The 22,662-nt window shown below is 45.2% G+C and overlaps 1 protein-coding gene across 4 annotated transcripts in view; it reads left to right on the forward strand.

The window, feature by feature from the left end:
- The window catches only part of robo3 (roundabout, axon guidance receptor, homolog 3 (Drosophila)), a 149,579-nt gene that overhangs the window by 88,620 nt on the left and 38,297 nt on the right, over window positions 1–22,662 (forward strand). For all 4 annotated transcript variants that reach the window (XM_047607191.1, XM_047607192.1, XM_047607194.1 and 1 more), the window contains exons 3-6: window positions 17,926–18,083; window positions 18,757–18,877; window positions 20,327–20,465; window positions 21,699–21,826. In XM_047607191.1, the coding sequence (XP_047463147.1) occupies window positions 17,926–18,083; window positions 18,757–18,877; window positions 20,327–20,465; window positions 21,699–21,826 (546 nt within the window). The remainder of the gene's footprint in view (window positions 1–17,925; window positions 18,084–18,756; window positions 18,878–20,326; window positions 20,466–21,698; window positions 21,827–22,662) is intronic.

A 22,662-nucleotide genomic window follows, 5' to 3' on the forward strand; every position in this document is an offset into this window, starting at 1 on the left:
CTGACCAAATTTAGAAATATGTGTGTTCACACCTACAGTAGCATTAAAAATTCATCTCAAACTGCCACTTGAGGTCCAATCTCAGTTTTACGCTCCGTATGCAAATCAATACCAGCATTATTTGAGGTGCAGTGGAATATTGTGCAAAAAGCCACTGTGGCAAAACAGTGGATCTCTACCTACGGCTGTTTCAGAACCGTCAACAGTGCTGTTTTATATGCACCTTGAAATGATACTCTGGAACATAGTGAGCTCTCTCACTCCTCAAAAACCAAAGTTCTTATTTATATAGAGTTTATTTATTTAGTTTTTTAATCTCTGACATTATGTTTTGTATACGAGCTCACAAAGCTCAAATCTCTGCAGAGTAATGACGCCACTGCCCTGTTCGCAACAGTGACAGACACATTCCTATTGATACAGACATAATTTCATTACTGAGCAAATACGGCAACTCAACATTTGTACTTTGCATACATTTGTCAAGTTAGTTAAAAGATGCGAGGACTCAAATTTAAAAGGTTCACGTTACTTATTAACAGACGACACTGGTGTGTGTCTTATTTATGAAAGAATGAGACTTAACCTCTATCATGCAAGAGGACGGCCGTTGAGTAGGTGGTCTGTCAGTGTGTCCACTACTAAAGCAGGGGTCTTCAATGTTTCTTAGACCAAGGACCCCCAAACTGATAAGAGATATTAAGTAACTTGAATAAAGTTTTAACTTTAATGAGTATTATTTAAAGAAATTAAAATTTTCAGGGGGAAAAAAATACACAAAAAATGTCTAATCAACCAAAGATTTTGTGACCCCTTGCAGTATCTCTGCTGATTGGTTGCGTACCCCCTGTTGAATACCTGTGTAATAAAGGATTGGTAACCCTCACCAATTATATACGAGTCCCTTCACATTTAAATTTAAAAATCAACATTTGTGCATTCAGAGTTGTTAAACGCTTGTTTCGTAATATCAGCTCCAACCTTTCTCCGCTGGAGTAATTTTTAATGCCAACTGTGTCAAGATCATTCTTCCTTTGTGCACACTTAGACGCTCAGTAGCTAATTAGGAATGGTTCCGCTCAGTTACCTCTGTAACGTTTTCCACTTACTATTACTGACACGTTTGATGAATTGATGTTTGATGCAGGAGCTGTGACTTCTTCCAAACATCAGCAGCTCAATCTCTAGACTGGATACCAACCGCAAAACGCGCCGAGTTTCATGAGATACTTAAATTTGTGCTGTAGCTGTAGCCGTCACGCGACGGTAACCGTCTTAAAAATCTCTTCCTTTGCTCTTTTCAAACAGTGTATCACATTACCTTAGCTTTAAGAACATATCCTACATCGCTGCATTAAGTGTTTCTCTTCCAAAATGTCTGCCTCATGCCCAAGTCCTATCCTATTTCACGCATTAAAAGAGATTCTTTGATCCTGAAAATGCGGCCTACAAACTTGCGTGCCGGGAGCAGAGGCCAATTCATGTCAGTGGCATAAAAGTCAGCCGAGCACAATGGACCTAACGGGCCAGACACCCCTGGGTGGGGATTTGACATTCAGAGTGACTTGCCCAAGTTCCTGGCGACTTTTTTCGCTTTGAGTGTTTTACACCGCTGACGTTTTTATTATGCCTGGTACGTCTCTTTCTGCCCGGCTTTACGGCTCATGAATATTCACATAAACAGGGGGAGATGTGCTTTTTCTAAGGTGGTGGTGGTGGTGGTGGTGGTAGTGGTGGGGGGTTGAGTCGAGGCCTTTTTTTGTTTTTAAACTGTCTGTGAGGGTTTTTATGCCCCCCAGACCAGCTAACACCCAATTTTTAAGGTTGCTTGGAGGTCAAGCCTCCGAGGTTCAGGATAGCAGCTGCCTTGTGGAATTCGGAGAATTAACAGGTGAAGATGTGATAAAAACTTCCTCTGTCTGTGTGTGAAGTTTTTCTTAGTGTGTGTGTGTGTGTGTTTGAGTGAATGTCTTAGTCTGGAAGAACTTTCTCACCTCGTCTCGTAATCCCAGCATGAGATAGAAAGACAGCTGAACAACGGTGGTACCAACTGGATCCTCCTTTCTCTTTCACTCTCTGTCTTTCTCTGTCGCCATCACACACACACACACACAGTCGTGCACACACACAGTCACACAGGTACACACACCTGTCATAGTGGTTTTGATCACTGAGATCCCCGTGCAGAAAAATGGATTTTAGGGTTTAGGGATTTAGAAGTGGGAAAAAGGATTTGGGGGGGTTAGAAAAAAAAAAAAAAGTCGCGGTGGAAGAGAAGTTTAGGTTGGGTGGCTCTGAAATTGGAGATAAAAGTCACCCCCACCTCCCCACCCCCCTCTCTGCCCCGCGCTCTCTGCTGTCTGCGCTGTCCTGGAGCTGCCCTCTGTCTCTGTTATTAACCCCAGTGCTCTCGAGCCATATGGGTTGTGATAGGAGCTCTGCAGGGCGCGCTGTCATTCACAGCGGAGCGCGGCCCCGTTGCTCTGCGCATCTTTTCAGCTCATGCAGCCACTGACCCGCAATCTGTGTTGTTTACACCTGAACCACGCCGGAGCCGAGGTTACTGCCCCTCTAACCGCCGGTTTGATGAAGCTGTCATGATACTGCGGCAGTGGTTTAATACCGGGCGGCTGCGTGGATGGAATATGTGTTGTAGTTGGAATAAAGCTGGTGTAGGGGGGGCGTTTGCTGTATCTGTTAGCATAAAGTGAATAACGGTTAAGCTACTGCCTGAAGCTTTCCTCAACTGGTAACTGTTAGCATATTATGAATGAGCTTTTTTTTTTTTTTTTTTTTTGAATGAGCTGATGTTATCCGGTGTGCTATTGTGAGACATCTGCTTGTGGAAAAGATAAGATGATTTTGAGTCTGTGTGTAAGAAAGACAGGCCATTGACCTATGCTGAGGTCTAATGTGGAAAGTTAACTCGTTAGTTTTATGGCTATAACAGCATGTAAGCGCGTTATCTTGGAACTATACTATACTCAGTCAAGTCCTGGTGGCGAGGAGAAGCCCACACATTATACATGCATCTATATTTTTATATGAGAATTGATTCGAGCAGATGAGGTGCACAAAGTAGCCGTAAAACAGTTTTCTAGGAATTCTTCTAGGATGTTTTTGGGGAAAAAGTAGGAGTCTTAGTAAAGGATGAGTTCAACATTCAGCTCTTTCATGATCGTAGTGTGCATCCACAATAGCAAAGTGACATTTTCCACCAGCTGTCCACCCACAGTATTTTGTACATTCTGATGCATTTAGCTCGGCTGCTGTTGTCTCGTCTTACAGCCATTTGCCGCTCAGGTGTTTTCTGTAAATAAATATTAGCTCTCCGCCTGCTGAAATACAGCATGGACGTCGCTGTAAGTGCGCCATGATGCTTCATCATGCCGTCGTCCTTACCATAAATCAGCCGTGCCATCCATCATCTCACCGAGCGGTGCAGGAGCGGCACTCTCATTTGCTTGATAACCACATCTCCCGTCTGTGTTTGTGTTTGTGTTTGTCCGTGTGCGCGCCGAAGTGTGTTCATGCTTCACTAATGGGATTGCACATCCCTGCCTTGTGGAGGACAGAGCTGATGGTCATTCTGGTCTCGGAATAAGGGGGGGATCAGATGGCCGGAGCGAGGCCATGGGCCTCTGGCTTAACCCCGTCTGTGTGATGTGGCCGTCTGCCGGTCACTGAGCCGGGCCCACAAGCCAAACCCTCCTCCAGAGGATAACCATGAATTAATTAGACCATGCTAAAGGCGAGCGCAACCAGCATGTGTGTGCGTGCGTGCGCTTATGTGTGTGTGTGTGTGTGTGTGTGTCATTAAGGGTCAGGGAGACAAAAGCAGAAGGATGAGGGTTCTGGTTGGGGGGGAGGGCTTGTGGGGGAGGCGTTGACAACAGGTGGTGTGAGGAAGAGCATTAACCTTCCTCCCCCTATTTAACGACAGTGTGGCGCAGGGGCCAGAGAACAATAAGGGCCCCTTGCTCCAACTGTTGTGTCCAATCACACCCCATTATCTCTCCAAGCTGCTGATCACAGCCAGAACACTGGCGCTAAATGACTCGGCTAGCTGGTTGTTTACCAGGCTCTACCTTACATATGCGGTTTCTATTTATATACTTTGATACCGTATGTGTGTACGTACATGTGAACATCAACAGCTGTTGAAGCCAGTGGAAAGTTGGATATAGTTTGTGTTGTCGTTCTACTGTCTAAATTGCTTTACTCTGTATAAACAGGGGATTAAATAAGGATTAAAAAAGTTAATGTCTTCTCTTCTGTCTTGACTGTATTGTATGGACATCCGTATGTATTTTATTACTGAATTGTTGTGTTTAAGACTGTAATTAATTGAGAGTCATTAGTCATGGTCTTACAGGATGCAAATGACTCCCTGTTAGAGCTCATTGAGGCCAGCGGTAGCCCTCTGGCGGTACTACACAAGGGTGTGTGTGTGTGTGTGGGTGTGTTGCTGCAGGGTAAAGATTAAGAGGAAGAAATATTAGCCAGGATGTCAGGTTGGAAGCTTATCTGAGACAAAGGAACTGCATAGCATGTGACACTCTTTTGAGGCAGAATCTGAGCCGGAGAGGTGTCGCCAGCAACGCTTACCCCTCCGTCTCTTGTTTGTCAGCTTACACGCCAAAAAGTGTTCCTGTATTTGCATGCAGCGCCGCACAGGTTTTATATATGTATCAGCGCATCGCGGCGCTTCTCAGTCCGAACGCGTCCCTGTCCGTAGGGGGCATCGCGACAAATCACAGGCGGTTTTTGAATAAAGGGAGGGGGGAACAAAAGAAGGGAAGGCAGCCTCAAATGAGAGGCAGCGACGGAATAGACGAATGTGACACAGATACCAGATGCAGTGATTGAAAACAGCCTGGCGTGGCCAGCGCAAACGAGTAGGAAAGGATCGCTTAGAGCGAGGCCGTCAACGCGTCACAAATAACATGTAGCAAGGCAACGTCTGGGGAGTTTCAGGCATCGCTCGTGACAGACAGCGAGAACGGGAGGCCAGCGCAATCAATACTCGGCTCAAACAAATCAATTGAATGCAATCAGAGCGTTATTACCGAGCGGATAAAAAGAGAGGACGTTAAAGGGACAGGGGAGGGAGGAGGATCTGGTTGCCGGCTCTGTTACTAAGCAGGGAAGTCGGAGTACGAGTGAATGTTAAACCAGCAAACGGAGAACCATAGGAATCTGAACGAATCAATAGTTTATTGTAGTTATTGAGTGAAGTTATTGGGAAAAGCGTTTTGTATATCGAACAACTTGTTGTGGTTATTTACGAGTTGGGTGAAGCTGCCGGCCATTTGGCAGTGATAACTGGACACCTTGTTCACATCACTGGTCGACTTCATTTACTTACCAGGCAATCAAGCGCACCCACTTACTATGGAAAACCCATTTTAATTATCGTGTGACGCATTCCAGCGTTTTGTAGCTCATTTAAATGACTGGACGACTTATTTTTGCTATTGAATGAGTCACCCCTTATTATCCACATGTGTTACAGTGGACACCTCCGTCAAGTAATTGGACGTCTTCTCATCAGTGCTGCTCCCAGGCTAGATTTCATGATGTGCATTGTTTATATCAAGAGATTTCACAATTTTAACTCGGCCGCATCAGCTTCTGGCAGAAAATATCAATCTCTTCTAAATCAATGGTGTCTAATGTTAAATATGCATTATGTTAATTGGCGTGGTTCCCTTTCTGCATATCAAGAAGGGGCTTATGCTCGGGGCTGTTTGCTGCCGCCTTATCAGGAACATGTTTTCAAGCATCTTATTGAGCCCAAGGTTTAATGTCAGCATAATTGAATATGATATACGCCGATATCATGTCAAGAGTTCAGGGTTTATCCTTCCTCGGGCGACTGACCGGGACAACCGAGTCGTCTGGCCGTAATGATTTCTCTCCTTGTCACAGTATCTTAGATCTTTACACCTGCCAAGTCCTCCCACATCCTCACCGGCTCCTCCATTTATGTCCGTGTTGGCTTCTGACAATTCCAAAGGGAAGTTTCTCCCATAAAATTAACCTGTGCAAGTTTTCAACAGACATGTTTGCCTTTTAATATTTTGGGGGCAGAAGTAATACCAGGCAACAGATCTCTCCGGTAAAATGGTATTTCAGGGGGATTTAGATGTATTTGACCCGTGTGCAAATGGCAAACACGAGGGTGAAGTGCTGTGGAGAACGCCTATTGATTTCTACTTGTGTTCATTTGCACAAGATTCATTTCTCCTTAAGACGCGCGCCCACCTCTGAGTTAGAAAAGGTCAGCGGACGGGGGGCTTAAGTCATTCAAGTGGAGCTAAATGGATTTCTCCTCCAAGATCCATCTGTTTTTTGGAGTTTATTGACGGAGTGGAAAATTGGAACTGTTGCGCCTCCCTCCCCCCAGTCGCACCAGCGCCGCCTCCTCCCTGTTAGATTCGGTGGTATGATGGGGCACGGCCACGGCACACTTAACAGGGTAAAAAGTGGGCACTGGGCACCAGGCAGGACACAAAGCCCCGGCCATCTGCTCCAGCTATGCGAACTCATTTGTGTGTTTTTGAAACGGAGAACTGCCGCATCAGTTGGAGCTCGTCCACGAGTCGTTTCAGCGTGGACCGGGGCAGCCGACAGCGGGTCAGCTGACACGGACGGGCTGGCTCGCCCTCCAGCAGAAAGATGCTGATGTCAGATTGATAACTCACCTCCTCCACCTCTCGGGGCACCGCTGTGATGCGAGGAAAAGCGGACGGTGTCAGCGGCTTTAGCGGTGAAACCGCACATATGCAGAAAATGAAATGGCTGTGTGTAAAAGTGTTAGTTTAAACAGCACTGCTGAGGGAAAAAAAGAAAAAAAAACTGTCAAGAAATACAGAGTTAGTGAGACAGCACACGAAAGTGCTCAGGAAACTTAGAGGCACCTGTCAGGATACTCCCGCTCTATATTTATTTCCCCTGCAAACATGTCAACGTATGGTTTTCGCAGAAATGCAAGAACAAGCAACTGTGCTGGAGTGCTGACTTGAAATTTAACATCATGCCATGTACTCCTGCAAGAAATTGGCATTCGGACCAGAAAGAAAAGCAGCTAAAAACTACGCGGTTTGTGTTGGTGTGGCAGGCGACACTATTAAATACAACCAAGGAGTACTGTTAAATATATAAGAAAGTGAACACAGTTGCCAGATGCCAGAGCTCAGAGACTGTGATTGTGGTTTTTACTGCCTGGAATGCTTTCTGTTATGTTACCTCAGTTTTTCCTCAGAAAGCCTTGCATTTTTATGCCATTGTATTTTCGGTGTCACTGCCTCAACTTTCACTAAAGCGAACGCGGATGTTGCCCTCTTTGATATAGTACTATTGTTGGTCGGAACACAGCCCAAATCGCCCTCGTAAAAATTTCACTTCAATTGCCTTTTTGTTGGAGGGGGAATTCTTGAGGGTGCTCGCTGCCAACATCCCACCGCGGCGGTCAATAATTAATGGGTGCTAGGTGGGAGCGCCCATTGTTTATGGACGCCTCCGTCCAGCCTCCTTCCCCTGAGGTCGAGTTAAAGAGTTGTTTCGGGTTTTCCAGATGGGTGAACTACAGTAGCCTTGAATGGGCTGGAGGGTCAGCTGAGGGCAGTGCAGGGCAGGCTGGTCGCGGGGTGGTGGGGTAGTCAGGGGTGGGGGGTGGGGGTGGGGGTTGATGTGTAGATGGGGGGGCTTTGATTGCCTCACAATGGGCTTCTCAGCAATTCTCATTGACCTTCTTACCCCGGTGCTATAGGCTGCACGCCGTCGCCCATTACTAGATTAAAGTAATCCTCTTTTCAGGGCCAGACAATCGCTTTATTAGCTGACCACACACAGGAGCTTCGACCACCTCTGTAAATGTATTGTTGTTGGGGACCCTCGAGGTCCAGGGGTGGGGTGATATTGATGGAGGGTGGGCAGACAGAGGATTGTTGTTTCAGCTCTCCTTAGCAGTGCCATGCATACATTACCTTACCTCTACTTGTTTGAACCCCACACCAGCCATGTGTGTGTTAATGTAGGGGAACGGACTAGCGACCTCCGTGTCTCATATTCCTATCACATATTGGTTGACATATTGCTTGAATTATAAGATTAAGTCAAGTTTAAGTGCATGTTTTCCAAATCCCCCTACTCCTCCTCCTCCTCCTCCCTCTCCTCCTCTTTTTTTATGACATGTAGTCCAGATTTTTTGCCTCCACTTCTTGGAATGCCTCCACTCGCTTGCTTTTGCCAAATGACTCCCATCAAAATGCTGTTTTATCTCCCGTTTCTCAGTCTCTAAAGGCATGGCGCATCGCCAACTGATGCAAAAAAGAAATGTCCTTTAAAATCCACTCCAAGACTTCTCACTGTTTTTACTGACAGATCTCTCTTTGTCAATATGGCATAAGCAGTTTATTTTTTATTCATGCCTGTCAATCAGCCGTGAACGGATTCTCCAGATAATGTATTCAGCTTTATGGGCAGTCTTGAGCCGCTCGAGATGAAATACTTATTGTCAAACAGCTTGAATATTTCATGAATAGTTGGGGTGTTTTAAGGAGATGTGGCATGTGTACATCTCTGTCATTTACACCCCAGTGCTGGAGATTGAGCTTAGGGATGCATATGTACCCGCCGCCTAAAAGATATAGACCAGGCACCAGAGAAAAAGCAAATTCATAGGATTTGTCTGACAGAATTTATGACAAATCAATAGTTGCCCTTCTTCTTTTATCATCAAACGGGTATTTTTGTCCACATATGCGGCTTCATTACGTTGATATATTTGACGTGGGCTGAACATTGAGCACCCATTCACCTTGACCACGCTCTGTAGAACATAGCGTTCTCCCTCAGAGGTCATGAGTCATCAATTCCAGTTAAGAGACTAAAGGGAAAGAGAAATAAGTCTTAGCTATAGCGTTTTGATAATGTCATATTATTGATCCGTGCCAGGAAATTGTTTTTTTTTTTTTTTTTCTTTCGTTCCTGCTCCTCACTGTAGGTGAGAGTTCAGAAGTCATGGTCAACTACACAACATCACCCTGGAGCAAGGAAACAAATTGTTATCTTCCCAAGGGCACTGCAGCAGCTTGGATGTTTATGACACTAACCTGGGAGCTCTGTTCGAAGGATGTCTCAGGTGCAACTAGTCTGAGTGGGTTCTTATTACTTTCTTGATCCGCGGAGCTTCAATTTTATACTATGTTTGGACTGCAAGTTGCCAGGGTCCGGGGGAGTTCTGTGTATCCCTCCAGGAGCTGCGGCAATAAAGCACGTAGGTGAAACTCCATGGCACTTACACACAGGCCCAAGATGGTATGCCAGGGGAGGTTTGTGGTGGATTAACTTCAGGGTTGCCGGGTGGATGAGCACAGCCAGAACAGCAGCACCAACACAGAATTAGGATGGGAATAAACCTTCTGCTGGGCAACACGTAAGTGCACGTTCGCCATGCTGGGAGATTGAATGGATTTCCACTCAGATGAGGACGAGCGTGTGTGCATGAATGTTAACCCAGGTTTGTGTTTACAGTAGACCGACTTTATTCGTGTCTGTGCACAAACACGGAGAGTTTCTCTGGTCTCAGTTTTATGGGAAGAGTTGAGTAAGGGGCTTTGATGTAAGGAGTTATTTTTTGCCGCCAAGTATTCTTTTAACACCGCACCCTCCTCGACTTCAAATGTGGCTATTTCAATCAAACGGGCCTGGTATGCCTCAGGCTTGTTCTGCTATCTGTGCACGGGTGTTTGATGGGTAGGGAAGGGAGGGTGAGTGAATAGCGGGCTCTTTAAAGTGTTGACTATAAAGCCCTTTGCTGTATAAATAGCATACATTCTCGTGTGTTTTTAGCTTAATTGACCATCTGTGTGGACCTAGACCCATCACAACACACAGTATATACCGTACCCAACCTTGCACGTTGTGTACAAACAGTCCGTAATCCTTTTTAGCTCATGGTAGTGGTGACGCAACAGTATATATTGGACTTAGCCGCCCAACAAGCCTGTAGTCCGGCATTAATGTTGTTGTTATGACACATTGGGGGCTAGGGTTTTGGGTTTTTTTTCACCCTGGGACCTGAATTCAAAAGGGTGCCATTCCAGTCTCAGGAAGATCTGGATCCGTCACCGGCAGCAGGCAGAACCGTGCCAGACCGATGCGGTTCCACTCAAAAATCGGATTCGCGTAAACGCGGCCTTAGAAACTGATGATCCGACATTCAGATCCACTTCACGCCATTCATTCCCGCCTTCCAACTTACCTTCTTTCTGTGGTTACACATTTTAATAAGTAGCCAGGACCAGAACCCAACTTTAACATGGTAAATGGTCTTGTGTTTACATGCTTTCCTACCTATTGGTATCTAAAGCACTTTACCCATTCGTTCAAACAAGCACACACACACATTCACGCACCAGTGTCGGGGATCAAGCCGCTAACCCTCTACCTTCTGATCCACAGCTTTCCCACGGTGTCACTGTTGCTACTGAAAATATAATTTGTGGCCCTTTAGGATAAACCAATCTCAGCTCTCTCTGAAGTGATACAGTTCGCTAGATTGCCCTCTTAGGTGGGAATCGGCACAAGTTTTGGATTTCGTGTCATGGATTATCAGGCAGTCTTGTGGATTCGCGGTTATTTTCGGAGGGCTTACATAATTTTTTGCCCGGCGCTGTGTCAAATGTGCCTCCGTGTGAAGCATGAATGGCTTAAACGCATAAGCTTGTTGTCACATGACTGCAGCTCATTGCTAACAGGGCGCCCCCTGAGTGGGCCCGATCAACCTCGGCCTCTCTACTTCAGCGTGCTCACGGGCCATGTGCTTCATTATAAATCACATACCGCACACACACGCACACACACACACATGTATGTGTATTATCTGGGTGTGATAATGAGTGCCTCCTGTGCCGTTCCACTGATGCATGTGGGGCCCACCGTCATTTGGCTCCAGCCTCCGCCACTGCCAAGTGTCGCCCCGTCGCCACCCCACACTCACCGCTCCTCATCCATCCTTACCCCGCCCCCCCCCCCCCATCCCCTGCCAACACGCCTGGGTTTGACAAGACACTGCATAGGGGCCAGACTTGGGCATTTACGAGCACTTAAAAAGCCATGAAACATGGCGCCTTGACAGATAACCTCATCTATTTTTTTTTTTTTTTTTTTTCTCAGCAGCACTGGGAGGTGGGTGGTGAGTGATTTCTCACATTTTATTACTTAATTTAATTTCAGGCAGCGTTTTACATGTAGCAACAGTGATAACATATTTTAAAGCATTGTAAACAGCGCCGGAGCGTGACATGAATATTGAACTGAATGTAATTTTCTTGAGCTCGCCTGATGATTATGTTGTAAGCAGTTGTTTATCTATGATAATAACAGGCTTATAATCTGCTTGCAATGCATCACAGTGACTAGTGGATTTCGTTTCATTTATCGGGAGCCCGGTAGCTAATAATTGGTTTTGTGAGAGGTTTGCTGTGAGAAATGCACGGGCTTCTCACGTAATGTTAATTTATACTGCAGAAATTTTCTGTCAGCTTCTGGCCAGGATCAGTTTGGCAAACTCCCCAGTGCTCTATTAAAAGGGATTGTTTGAAATGTTTTTGTTTTAAGGTTTAATTTCTTCACTAATCGCACCGAGAAAAAAAAAAGAAAAAAAAATCCGAACATTAACCTCAGCCTCTAGGGTCTAATTTTTGGCTGCAAAGCGTGAAAATCATCTTTCATCCTCTCGTCGGCATTGCTAGTGGGAGCAGCTGCTTTTCAACTGTCAGCGCAGGTTTGGTGGCAGCATGGAGGAAGGTTGTGCGGGTGGGGGTGGGGGTGAGGGGGGGCTCCAATGTGACGATACCGGGGATTGGGTGGGTGGTTGATGGGGCAGCTGTTGCGGCTGCTAAATGGACTCAGCTGACGGGGCTAAGCAGCAGGGGTCGTGCAGGCGAACTAAGTACGAAAAAGAAAATGGGGCTGGTAAATTTAAGGGGAAAAGGGCGCAAGACACTGATGATCGGGTTGCGTGCGCGAGCGTGCGCTTGGAGGCTAGAGCGAGCCGGGGGTACTTAGGGCGAGAAGGTGACCCTGCTGGACTCAAGGAAGGAGTAATTGAAATGCCCTCTCGCCGTGATTCACATTCATTTAGCTTTAGCGCCGACTCAATTTCACTGTTGGCCATGTGAGCATTTCCAGGAGGCCAAACCATGTTATGTCATTTACTCAAGGCCGTAAAATACTCGCAGGGCAAAGAACCAAATGACAGCTCCATAAAAAAAAATGGAATTACACTCTAAACCAAGTTGTTTTTTTTTTTCGAGGGCGGACTTTTCAGGCCAACTGTCAGAACGTGTTGATAAAGAAATGGCCGGGTTTGTTCAGCATGTGTGTTTGTGTGTGCGGATACGCCGCAGTTTGGTGGGGGGGGTTGGTGACAACCTCCGCTCGGCCCGTGTGTTGCACTGAGCTGATCATATTCGACGCAGACAGAGTAGCGCTGTATTTGCTGCTACAGCTGCGTATCTGCCGGAGTGTCTGTGTTTGTATTGGGTGGGTCGGGTCGGTTGGAAGGGGGGGTGGGGGGAGTCGGGGGAGTCGGGGGCTTAGCGGCAGCACGGACATCTGTCTCCAACTGTCCCTCCCATCACCGCTGACAATCCACGCACACACACACAGACACGCCAATATCCTGTGTGGGCCGCTTTATCGTGGTGTAATGGTTGATAGGGATCGGAGGGGGTCCACTCTGGATAATGAGAGTGGTTGATAGAAGGTGACTTCTGATGGGGGGGAGAGGGCCCCCCGTTGGGCCTGAAAGCCTGGACAGATATTGCCCTGGGGAACGGGCTGTACCTATAGAGAGACCAGAAAAGACATATCTAAGCCGGTTTGATAAAGGGATAAGAAGGATGTTTGTACTCAGGCCAAAGGAGCAAAAACATCAATGTGTTTTTGTGCGCGTTCTCGCTGAAGCAGATTGCTTCGTGTCGGGGCGAGATGTAAGCTGACGGACTAACAGATGACCAGCTCAATCCACAACAACAGAGCTTGAACCTGAGGACACTTTTCTGAATTCCCCGTCCCCCCTCCCCTCTCGGTGCTTCACCAGCCGAGGGACTATCCGTCATTCTCTATCCGCCATCTGAATATTTATTCTTAGGGGTGGAAGGGGGGGTGGACTGTCACATACAAGGCCTTGGAACATTAACGACAGCGATAAAGCCATATATTAAAAGTGAACCGGAGCTTGCCCCAAAGGTGTTTTTATGTCCAATTAAATGTTCAGATGATTCCCTGGTATACAGCGGGGTCCTGATACTCGTGCACATGTGGTAAATCACGGAAATGTAGCGACCGCTGATTAACCATGAGTCCCATACAGCCACACCTTTGGTTCAGCTTGGAACGGATTAGCTTCTGGTCCAATGGTGTTCGGTACGGTTTCAAATCTATAAGTCTCAGACCGACAAATGCTACGTACAGATGGGTGCCATTTATTTTCGTCTTTGTCACTGTGTAAATATAAGTGACAGGAACCTGACAGATTGCGTGCTGGTTGCGTGTAGGAGTGAGTGGTGATTATGTAAATGATTTGTTGGAATAGTGTTTTATTGAAATACTTTGATTTCTTGAAAATTGAAACAAAACACTGAGGGAGCAATTTTATTATTGCTTTATCTGGCGATCACTTTTTTCAATTGGTCGAAATTTACCCCCAAATCCATATTTTTTTTTAAATTTAGATACCTTGTTCAACTAGCAGCCCAGAGCATAAAGATATTCAACTTGGTTTATCCAACGACAACCAAAAACAATATCAGAACTCCCACATCAGCAGCTGGAATCCGAGAACGTTTGACATCATGTACCGTATGTACATCTGTATCTCTGTTTGCTTTCACAGTGAATCGAGTGATGACATTATATCATCGATCCTGTAAATGCCACAGCGTTGTTCATCGCTGTCTAAAGAACAAAAATCCGTACTGGTAAAACTATTCCTGTTAAGTTTCATGGTTTCAGTTCTGAACAGATATGTACGTTACATCCGTATGTCTCACCTTGTGTGTCTGCTCCCTGATTAAAGCGCACCGTCCAGGCCCAGTGGTGGGGATTACTCTGGCTTTGTTGAAGGGGTTTAAAGAAAGGGTCAAAGTGCACACACTTAATATGGGCCCCCAAGGGCCGCATGGGTAATTGCCAGTGCCTAATAAACTTCCAGAGACCCCCTTTTCACTCAGATATGGAGAGTGGTAAGGGGCAGAAAAGGAAAGATCAGGGGCCCCTGGAGCCATGATTTCAGTATGGTGTGTGACAGGTCATCGAAGCAGTCCTTTAACCCTGCAGCATGGTAATTTGGACCGGCGGGGGTGCTGTCATCTGCCCTCTTTCTTTCCTCACTTTGCGTGACGGGACGGGTTCCTGGACAATTTAGTCAGGTTTTTGTAATCTGCCGCGAATAGTGATTGGGATAAATGTCAGCAGCGGCTATAGACGAGGCCAGGAGTGTGGTTTAGAATATCATTCCAGGATTGGAGGGGCCAGTGGGATTCGTAATGCACTGAGGCAAAGTAATTGGCCATCAGGAAATGGGTCTGACTAAAGCCTTAATTTCATTCCTCTAAGAGACGTAGATAAAAAAAATAAATAAATAACATTATAACACAGTCGTTCAGGGGGCAAACAATAAATTGTATTTTATCAAGGCAAAGGCAGGCACAGGCTCTGTTAGCTAATGAGGAAATGAAAAATACCCAGGTCTCTCTTCAAACGCTGATGTGCCCGTCTCCCATGACCTTGATTACGAACAAAACAGGCTGATTTATCCCCTCACGTACACGCCCACACTCAAAAAGGACGCCACGCTATCTTGACAAGAAGAGGAATGAGTCTTTGTGGCGTGCCTGACACTGGGATGCCACAAATTTACCACACAACCAGGTATTTCAGATAAAGAGATGTTCTCAGAAGTCCGGGTGTAAATGCGATCCTGTGTGTAGACAGATAGCTGTATGGATGGTGGTGATAATGCCAATATCCTGGGCCTTTCTTGGCTGTCATGAGGGGCTATGCGTCATTAATCAGATGAAGCAGCGATCCTCCCCTTCTGGCCGGTGACATTACAGCGACATTGCTGCCACTTCACACCAATGTGGACGATGCGCAACTTTATGCGCATATCCACTCATAATCAAACACATACAGAAAATACACAAGCATTGGCGGACTTTACCCTGATATCAGCGTTGACTATGAGAACAAAATACCAAGGCATCTGATGAAAACCATTAACACATGCAGCAATGTGAATGGACAGAAATTAATGTTTATTTTGTGCCATTGTTTTCTAAGGAACGTGGCTCAGAGTATCTCAAATACAAATTTTCCACTGTAGCCACAAAGCACACACCAATCTGGGATAACATTATGACCATCTTTCACAACTGTTTTAGAGGCACAAGGGGGACCTACACAATATTAGTCATCAGAGAATGGACATGGGTCTTCTGAGGGGTGGATAATCCCGCAGATACTTGATCAGTTTGGGATCTAGTGAATTTGGCCAAGGTTATGTTTTTGAGTTGTTCCTAAACCATTTTTTATCTTCGGTGATTTGCTATATGTTGCTATATGAATACACTGGTGGTGGTCAGCAGATATTAAATGAAGAGAGCTGGCATTTAAATGGTCAACTATAGAACAGCTTGGGTATGTGCACGTACGGTTACTTTCTTAAGACAAGCAGAGCCGTAGGACATGGAGCAGAGGGATTTCAATGCATGGAGAGTGAAAGAGAGTACAAGGGAAGAGAAGCTTCCCAGAAAACATTGTATTGTCACAAGATGTGATAAGTTTCTTACTTCTTACTTACTTACTTACTTCTCTATGGTTTTCTTATTCAGTCCTCCTAGTTCAAGTATGGAGTATTTTGGACAAATCTTGAATCTTAAAAACTGTCATTTACTCTATTAAATCTAAGGGCACTGTTTGTTATGCTGTTGAAAACACACTTTAAAAGGGCACACTCTGAACTGAATACATGCCAAATTAGGAGTTACAGGGATATTTCCCTCAGGGTCGAAGGGGATTGAAAAGAGTAACAGAATAAAGAACACCTCAACAAGAGGGGCTGTTTACAGTACATACAGGAGTACCCTGTGGTAATGAAACTGCTTTTGTTTTAACTTAAAGAAGCAATACAAACTACTTCCGTCGCATCTTTGGCTCAATCAATATGAGTTCCCCTCATCCATCAACCCAGCCAGTTCAGTGGTGTTCTTCAACAAGCAACCATCTTGCTCTTAATGGGGCGGTTCCTCAACAATCCCTCAGTGTGTACATTAATAGAATAGCCTCATGACTGAACCATAACATATAAATTAATGGGCATTACTACCTCAAAACTCAATCCAAGACTATCCCTGGTTTGGAATACGTAAATGCTACTGTTGACACATTTGATTTCAGCCTGAAAGGTGACAAATAATTCAGAATGTGTTTGTTTGAATAATAAGATGAGAAATTATTTCTATTATAATTGTCTCCCAGACAAGACAATCGCATCTGAGTTTGGTGGGCATGGCATTATAAAGGAGTTTGGGCTGTGACCGAGATTTGTGAAGTGCGTTTGTGACGTGACTTGCACTTTTAAAGGAGAAGGAAGTCTCATCATTGTAACAATCTCAAAACTCAATTTTGCACACTCAGCAGAGACATGAGTGGAATGTTATTATATTAATGACTCATTGATCTCATTAGCCCGATCTCATAATGTATGCAAATCGGGCATGCTATGTTTGATTATGAAAACTAATTCCTACCCTTAGCTTCAAAGGAAACTTCATGGGATATAAAGTTCCATAAAATGATATTTTGAGAGGGTTGCTGCTGAGCTCTGTTTTTTTTTTCTTCTTAATAAGCGCCTAAAGAGACTGCAATGTAAAAAGGAATTTTGAGCAGATTCTCTCTTCAGATCAGTTGGGGGCGGCTTTTTGGCGGTCATCCTGGCCAGACAGGAATGGCATAGAAACCATTTCATTGTTTTATCCCCTTAGTAAATCCCTTGAGTGGCTTAGGCCAGACGTGTAGCCTGCAGGCCTGTATGGCGCTGGCCTCTTCCTGGTATACCAGTGTTGCCAGTACATCATCCCTGAATACAAAACCATCCTCCACATCTGTAAGCTGAGAGGTCACAAAGCTCCAGAGACAGAAACGAGAAACAAATAGGCCCATGCCTTCAGGTAACAGCCACAAGATGTTGACTACAGAGGAATACATTTGAAAGGAGATGCTGTGACCCAAAGACAAATCTCTAATGTTTTATGAATAGACTCCCAGAAAGCAAATGAGAGTAAGTTATTTTCTCAATTTCTGTATTCAAAGTAGCTTCCTGCCCTTTATATACTTTATTTATCTGATGCATTCTAATGTGATGTTTGAATTGTGACTTTTTTTCCTTGTGTGTGTCTGCGCGTGTGAGAGTCAGATTTAATAATTCATCTGGTTTGTTTGCGTCGGCTATGCGAGCCTTCATTATTGATGTAGCGTGATGCTGCGCACATGACACCGAGTCAATGAAGACCTCAGGGATGCCTGCACACCACGATAAATTCACAGCCATATAATATCAGCGGCGTCTCATCATGCTTTTTTTTTTTTTTTTTTTCATTCAGCTCAAATGGAGAAAGAGGATTTTATTTGCATCTTGTTTGCTATTCATATTGTTTGGTTTTGAAGACCAAATGTCAGTGTAGAAGTCCTGGACTCCATGTACACCCCGTCAGATGAAAGAATGTGAGAACGTGGGCAGAATTCCAGCGGTACTGAAAGCACGCAAAGTCAGATAAAAGATGGCGTCATCAGCAAAGGCATCAACCCACTCATTCTAACCATGAACCTTTTGCGCTTTTTTTCGCAAAGTTCTGCGAGACGACTTCCGTCAGACGCCCAGCGATGTGGTGGTGGCGGCAGGGGAGCCGGCGGTCATGGAGTGCATCCCTCCCAGAGGTCACCCTGAGCCCACCATCTCTTGGAAGAGAAACAACATTCGGGTCAATGATCGAGACGAAAGGATCACGGTAAGCCGGCAGGTGGTTCTGTCTATGCACGAAAAACAAAGATCCACTTAGTCAGTACAGGATGTCTGAGCACTGTTGTCTCCACCCTGCTAGATTTGTGCATTGTGTTTTTGTTTGGATTTTTTCATGGAAGAAAGTGAGCTTTGATTGTTGATGAAAGGTCCTCGATAAAGAGTCAGTGTCAACGTAACGACTATTGAACTGCACTGATTGTTGTTTGATTGAATTCTTTATTTGTCGGGACAAAGCTTCCCTCTAGAAATACTATAACTCCCACACAAACTTTCTGCTTGCAAGCGTACCACAGTGTTACACGCTGACACCGACAATGAATAATGAATCAGTGCAGCTACTTTTTTTTTTCTTTCTTTCTTTTTTTACAAACTGAGCAGTGGAAGATGTTTCTATGGCAATTGGCCCGGAGCTAGAACCATTGTCAAACTACGTCGGAACTAGCAGGGGAGCCATCTGTCATGACACACACTGAAAATGACGGAGTGGCTTATCCCTTGACTAACATGCTTCAATATCCTGTTTCCAATCTCTTTCCATTTGTCTTCTTTCCTCTTCCACCTCCCCTCCAACGTCTCCTCTCTCCTCTCCTCCTCCACTTACCCTTTTATCCGTTTCCTTCCGTGGCTCCATCTCTCTTCCCCTCGCCTCTCGTTCTCAGATCCGCGGAGGCAAGTTAATGATTTCGAACACCAGGAAAAGTGATGCCGGCATGTATGTGTGCGTGGGAACCAACATGGTCGGCGAGAAAGACAGCGATCCTGCTGAACTGGTGGTCTTTGGTGAGTCATTTTACTGCATCTGTGCGTCCTGTTGTTGAGGCTATACAGAATCTTTTGGAACTGGTGATGGATTGGATAACTATAGTGATCCATTTGCAACGTAATGTAGACAGATATTTTCATAAGAAATTGTTCGTGTTTCTTTAGCTCAGCTTCATAAATCGGGGCACGTATCACCTTTTCTTCCATCCTTGGCCAATGTTGCAGCAGAAGATGAATCCCCCTACACCCCCACCCCCACTCAGCTGCCCCTTGCGTTGCTCTCTTGACCTCTCAGTCTTCTCCCCTCCCTCCTCCTCCGCTTTCCTCTCGGCAGCGCAGCAGGATTCTCAATGCACGTATTGATCCCGGGGAAAACAGATAGAAAATTGATCATTTCTTTTCAGTCCCTTCACCTCCTCCATCACCACCACCACCGCTGTTACTACTGCCACCGCCTAGATGCTGCACATTGTAGCGCAGCAGTAAACCTTAAGACCAAGCGTGACGCCTCATTTATCTGTTTGTGAATCCGGAAATGAACGGCCCGACGTTTCCCCTAATATTTTGCCAAAGTTGGTAAGGTATTAGTCACTGCACATCCGCAGAGATTTTTCTGTCCATCCGTTTTCTGACCTTTTTTCACGGGCTGGGTAGTGGTGTCAGCAGACTGAGCAATATGAACTAGACATCCCTCTCAGCAACTTTTTTAAGTCCACCTGGGGGATTTGGGGTGGATGGGGGGGGGCTCAGAACTATTTATGATCACATTAAGCGCTTACAGTGCATACTTGTCAGTACGTGAGTGGTGCATTTATTTTCCCAGCATGCAACTTGATATTATCTTTCACTTGCATCAGGTCTGTAACTGTATCAATGTTATATTTTAAATATTTAGTAAGATTCCGTTCCTTGGCGGTCACAAAATTATAGTCTGCTCTGTTGCATCAATGGAAAAACTCGTATTAAAATGTAGTTAAATGTTTATCATTACTGACAATAATAATGAATCCATGGTTACTGATTGTTAGTCCTGTGTTTATGTGTTTTTGTTTTTTTACCCTGGATCTTTTTGATTTTTCCTTGCTGAAAGTTTGGTAAGAAACCCCTCAAGCTCAGCTGATCAAATATTAAGACTCAATGTGAGCTCTGGTGCAATGCAGTGGACATCAGCTTCCCCACACAGTTTTCCACAACTCGTTTTACCCTCCTAGCCGCTGCCCTCCTGCAACCTTTTCTTCTCCTGTGCCGACTCGGTCGCTCCCTCCATCTCATTTACTTTTATATTTTTTGATTCACAAATGGCCTTAGCCGCTTTTTGACTCAGCGCGGTCGTAAAGAATGCTTATATGAGTTAGCGTAGACTTTATGACAGCTCCACTCAGTCTGGTCAATCCATCTTCACTTTCCTCATTTACTGGTCTTTCTTTTTTTATGACTTCTTTTTTTATATTTTCTGTCTGATTTCAGAGAGGCCAGTGTTCATTAAACAGCCGGTGAACCAGGTGGTTTTGGCAGAGGACATGGTGGACTTCTTCTGCGAGGTGCACGGAGATCCGACCCCTACCGTCCGCTGGCGCAGAGAGGAGGGGGAGTTGCCCAGGGGCAGGTACGGTGGAGGCAGCACTCATTGTCTGCTAGTAACTGCACCACGCATCAGGACAGATAGATGCAGGGTGTCTCTTTTGTAACGAGTAGTGTAACCCAACAGCCTCAAATTAAAGAGCATATTTACACTCACTGGCCACTTTATTAGGTACACCAGTTCAGTTGCTTGTTAACACAAATAGCTAATCAGTCAGTAACATGGCTGCAATTCAATTTATTTAGGCATGTAGAGGTGATCAAGACAACTTACTGGACTTCAAACTGAGCATCAGAATGGAGAAGAAAGGGGATCATGTCAATATGGACCAAAACCTCTGAGGAATGTTTCCAACACCTTGTTGAAAGCATGCTATTAAAAATTAAGGCAGTGCTGAAGGCAAAAGGGGGTCCAACCTTTTACTAGCAAGGTGTACCTAATAAAGTGGCCAGTGAGCGTACGTCTCTGCTTGCCCGATTTAGGTATTCTAAAAGCATTTTGGGAATAAAATGACTATATCTGTTATATATGACTGTATGATGACTCAACATTACCTTATTGCGAGTAGATGAATTCTCACTGCTTTGAATTTCTTTCTTTTTTTTATGATTTTTTTATGATACTAGAAGATGTTATTATCACTTCTGAATGTGTAATGAACAACAAATCAAAACAAACCAGCGCTCCTGTAGAAGGTGAAATGATTGCTTTTAAAGCGTGGATATCCAGTACTTTTTTTTTTTTTTTTTTACAAAACATGTCATTCGAAAGATCCATATCAATAAAAAAAACAACTCTAGAATGAAAATGATTGAAACATGTTGCAGAGGCGGCAATTTCAATGACGAGGACGCGTATTTGTTTAACAGATGTGTAACGGTGCCGTGACACTGTGTCTGTGCCTGCTGTTCTGCCAGACAGAAGTCAGTGTCGTGCAGTGTTTGCACCTTGACACTGTCAGCGCGCTGCACTCTCTCACTGTTACTTGGATGATTAGATTGGCCGAAACTTTAATGATCCCCCAGGGGAAATATGGTAAAATATTCCCTCGCCGTCAGCGGGATTCAGGTGTGTGTGCGTGCGCGAGCGCGGGCGTGAATGTTTTGTCGCGATGCATTGCCCTGCGCAGTACACACATTCTCAAGAAAGTTGCATTTTTTGAGCCGTCGTGCGGTCACATTAAAACATTCAAACTTATTCCGTCTGGGGTTTCCAGAACGCAGGATTAACGGCATTTCATGCAACATCTCTTTGCAGATCTGAAATCCGCAGCGACAACAGCCTGCGTCTGACTCAGGTGCGGGCCGAGGATGAGGGCACCTACACCTGCGTGTCAGAGAACAGCGTGGGCAAAGCCGAGGCGTCGGGCACGCTGCAAGTGCACGGTAAGGCCTGGAGGCTTCACTCACTGCACGCACAAACTCAAAAGACAGACATGTGCATCACAAGCATGTCAATAATAAATACATAAATGCATCGTTGCGTTGCTGCCGTTCCATCCCAGTTTTGCATTTTGCTGAAATTACAGCTACGAATTCATCGATTTGCAAATCAATGTTTGCAGAGTTTTTTGTGTAAATAGCAGGAAATGTTCTCGTCCCACTTCGCTCTAACAAATGTGAAACTTGAGGAATTCTGTGCTGGCAGAATTTCTCACTTGTTGGACAAATTGGATTTTGACACTGAATTCATGAGTAAATTATTTGCACAGATGGGCAGTTTTCGCTACGATGCATCCCAAAATGCCCCCGTCTCTCCGGCCGGCGTGCGCGCATCTCTTTTCTTTGTGGCCGCCGCTGCTAAGGACCCCAACGACATCATCACGTGTCAAAAATCGCTCGCACCGCCAGCCTGACTAGACAGGCAGGCGGCCTCTGCGGCTGGTTGGAGCTCCCCACACTATGCCACTGGTAACGCGCGGTTAGCTTAAACTAAAAGAGAGATAAAGTGAAAAATGGATTTTAAGTTCCTTTCAAGCCTCGACGCGTCATCCCTCCGGAGAGAGACGACATCAAAAGGCGCTGAAACTGCATTAGAATAAAGTCGGTCCCTTAGAGAGAGAGAGAGAGACAGAGAGAGAGAGGCACTCGAATGATAAGTCTGTCATTTGTGATGATAAAAGGGAATATTTAGAATTTAACTGCGGGTTCTGTGAGTGGGCCCTCCAGTCTGCGCTGACATGTGTCAACGCACCTTTTGCTCTCGCGCTATATCTACATGA

The sequence above is a fragment of the Mugil cephalus genome, chromosome 15, assembly GCF_022458985.1.
Source record: "Mugil cephalus isolate CIBA_MC_2020 chromosome 15, CIBA_Mcephalus_1.1, whole genome shotgun sequence".
NCBI lineage: Eukaryota > Metazoa > Chordata > Actinopteri > Mugiliformes > Mugilidae > Mugil > Mugil cephalus.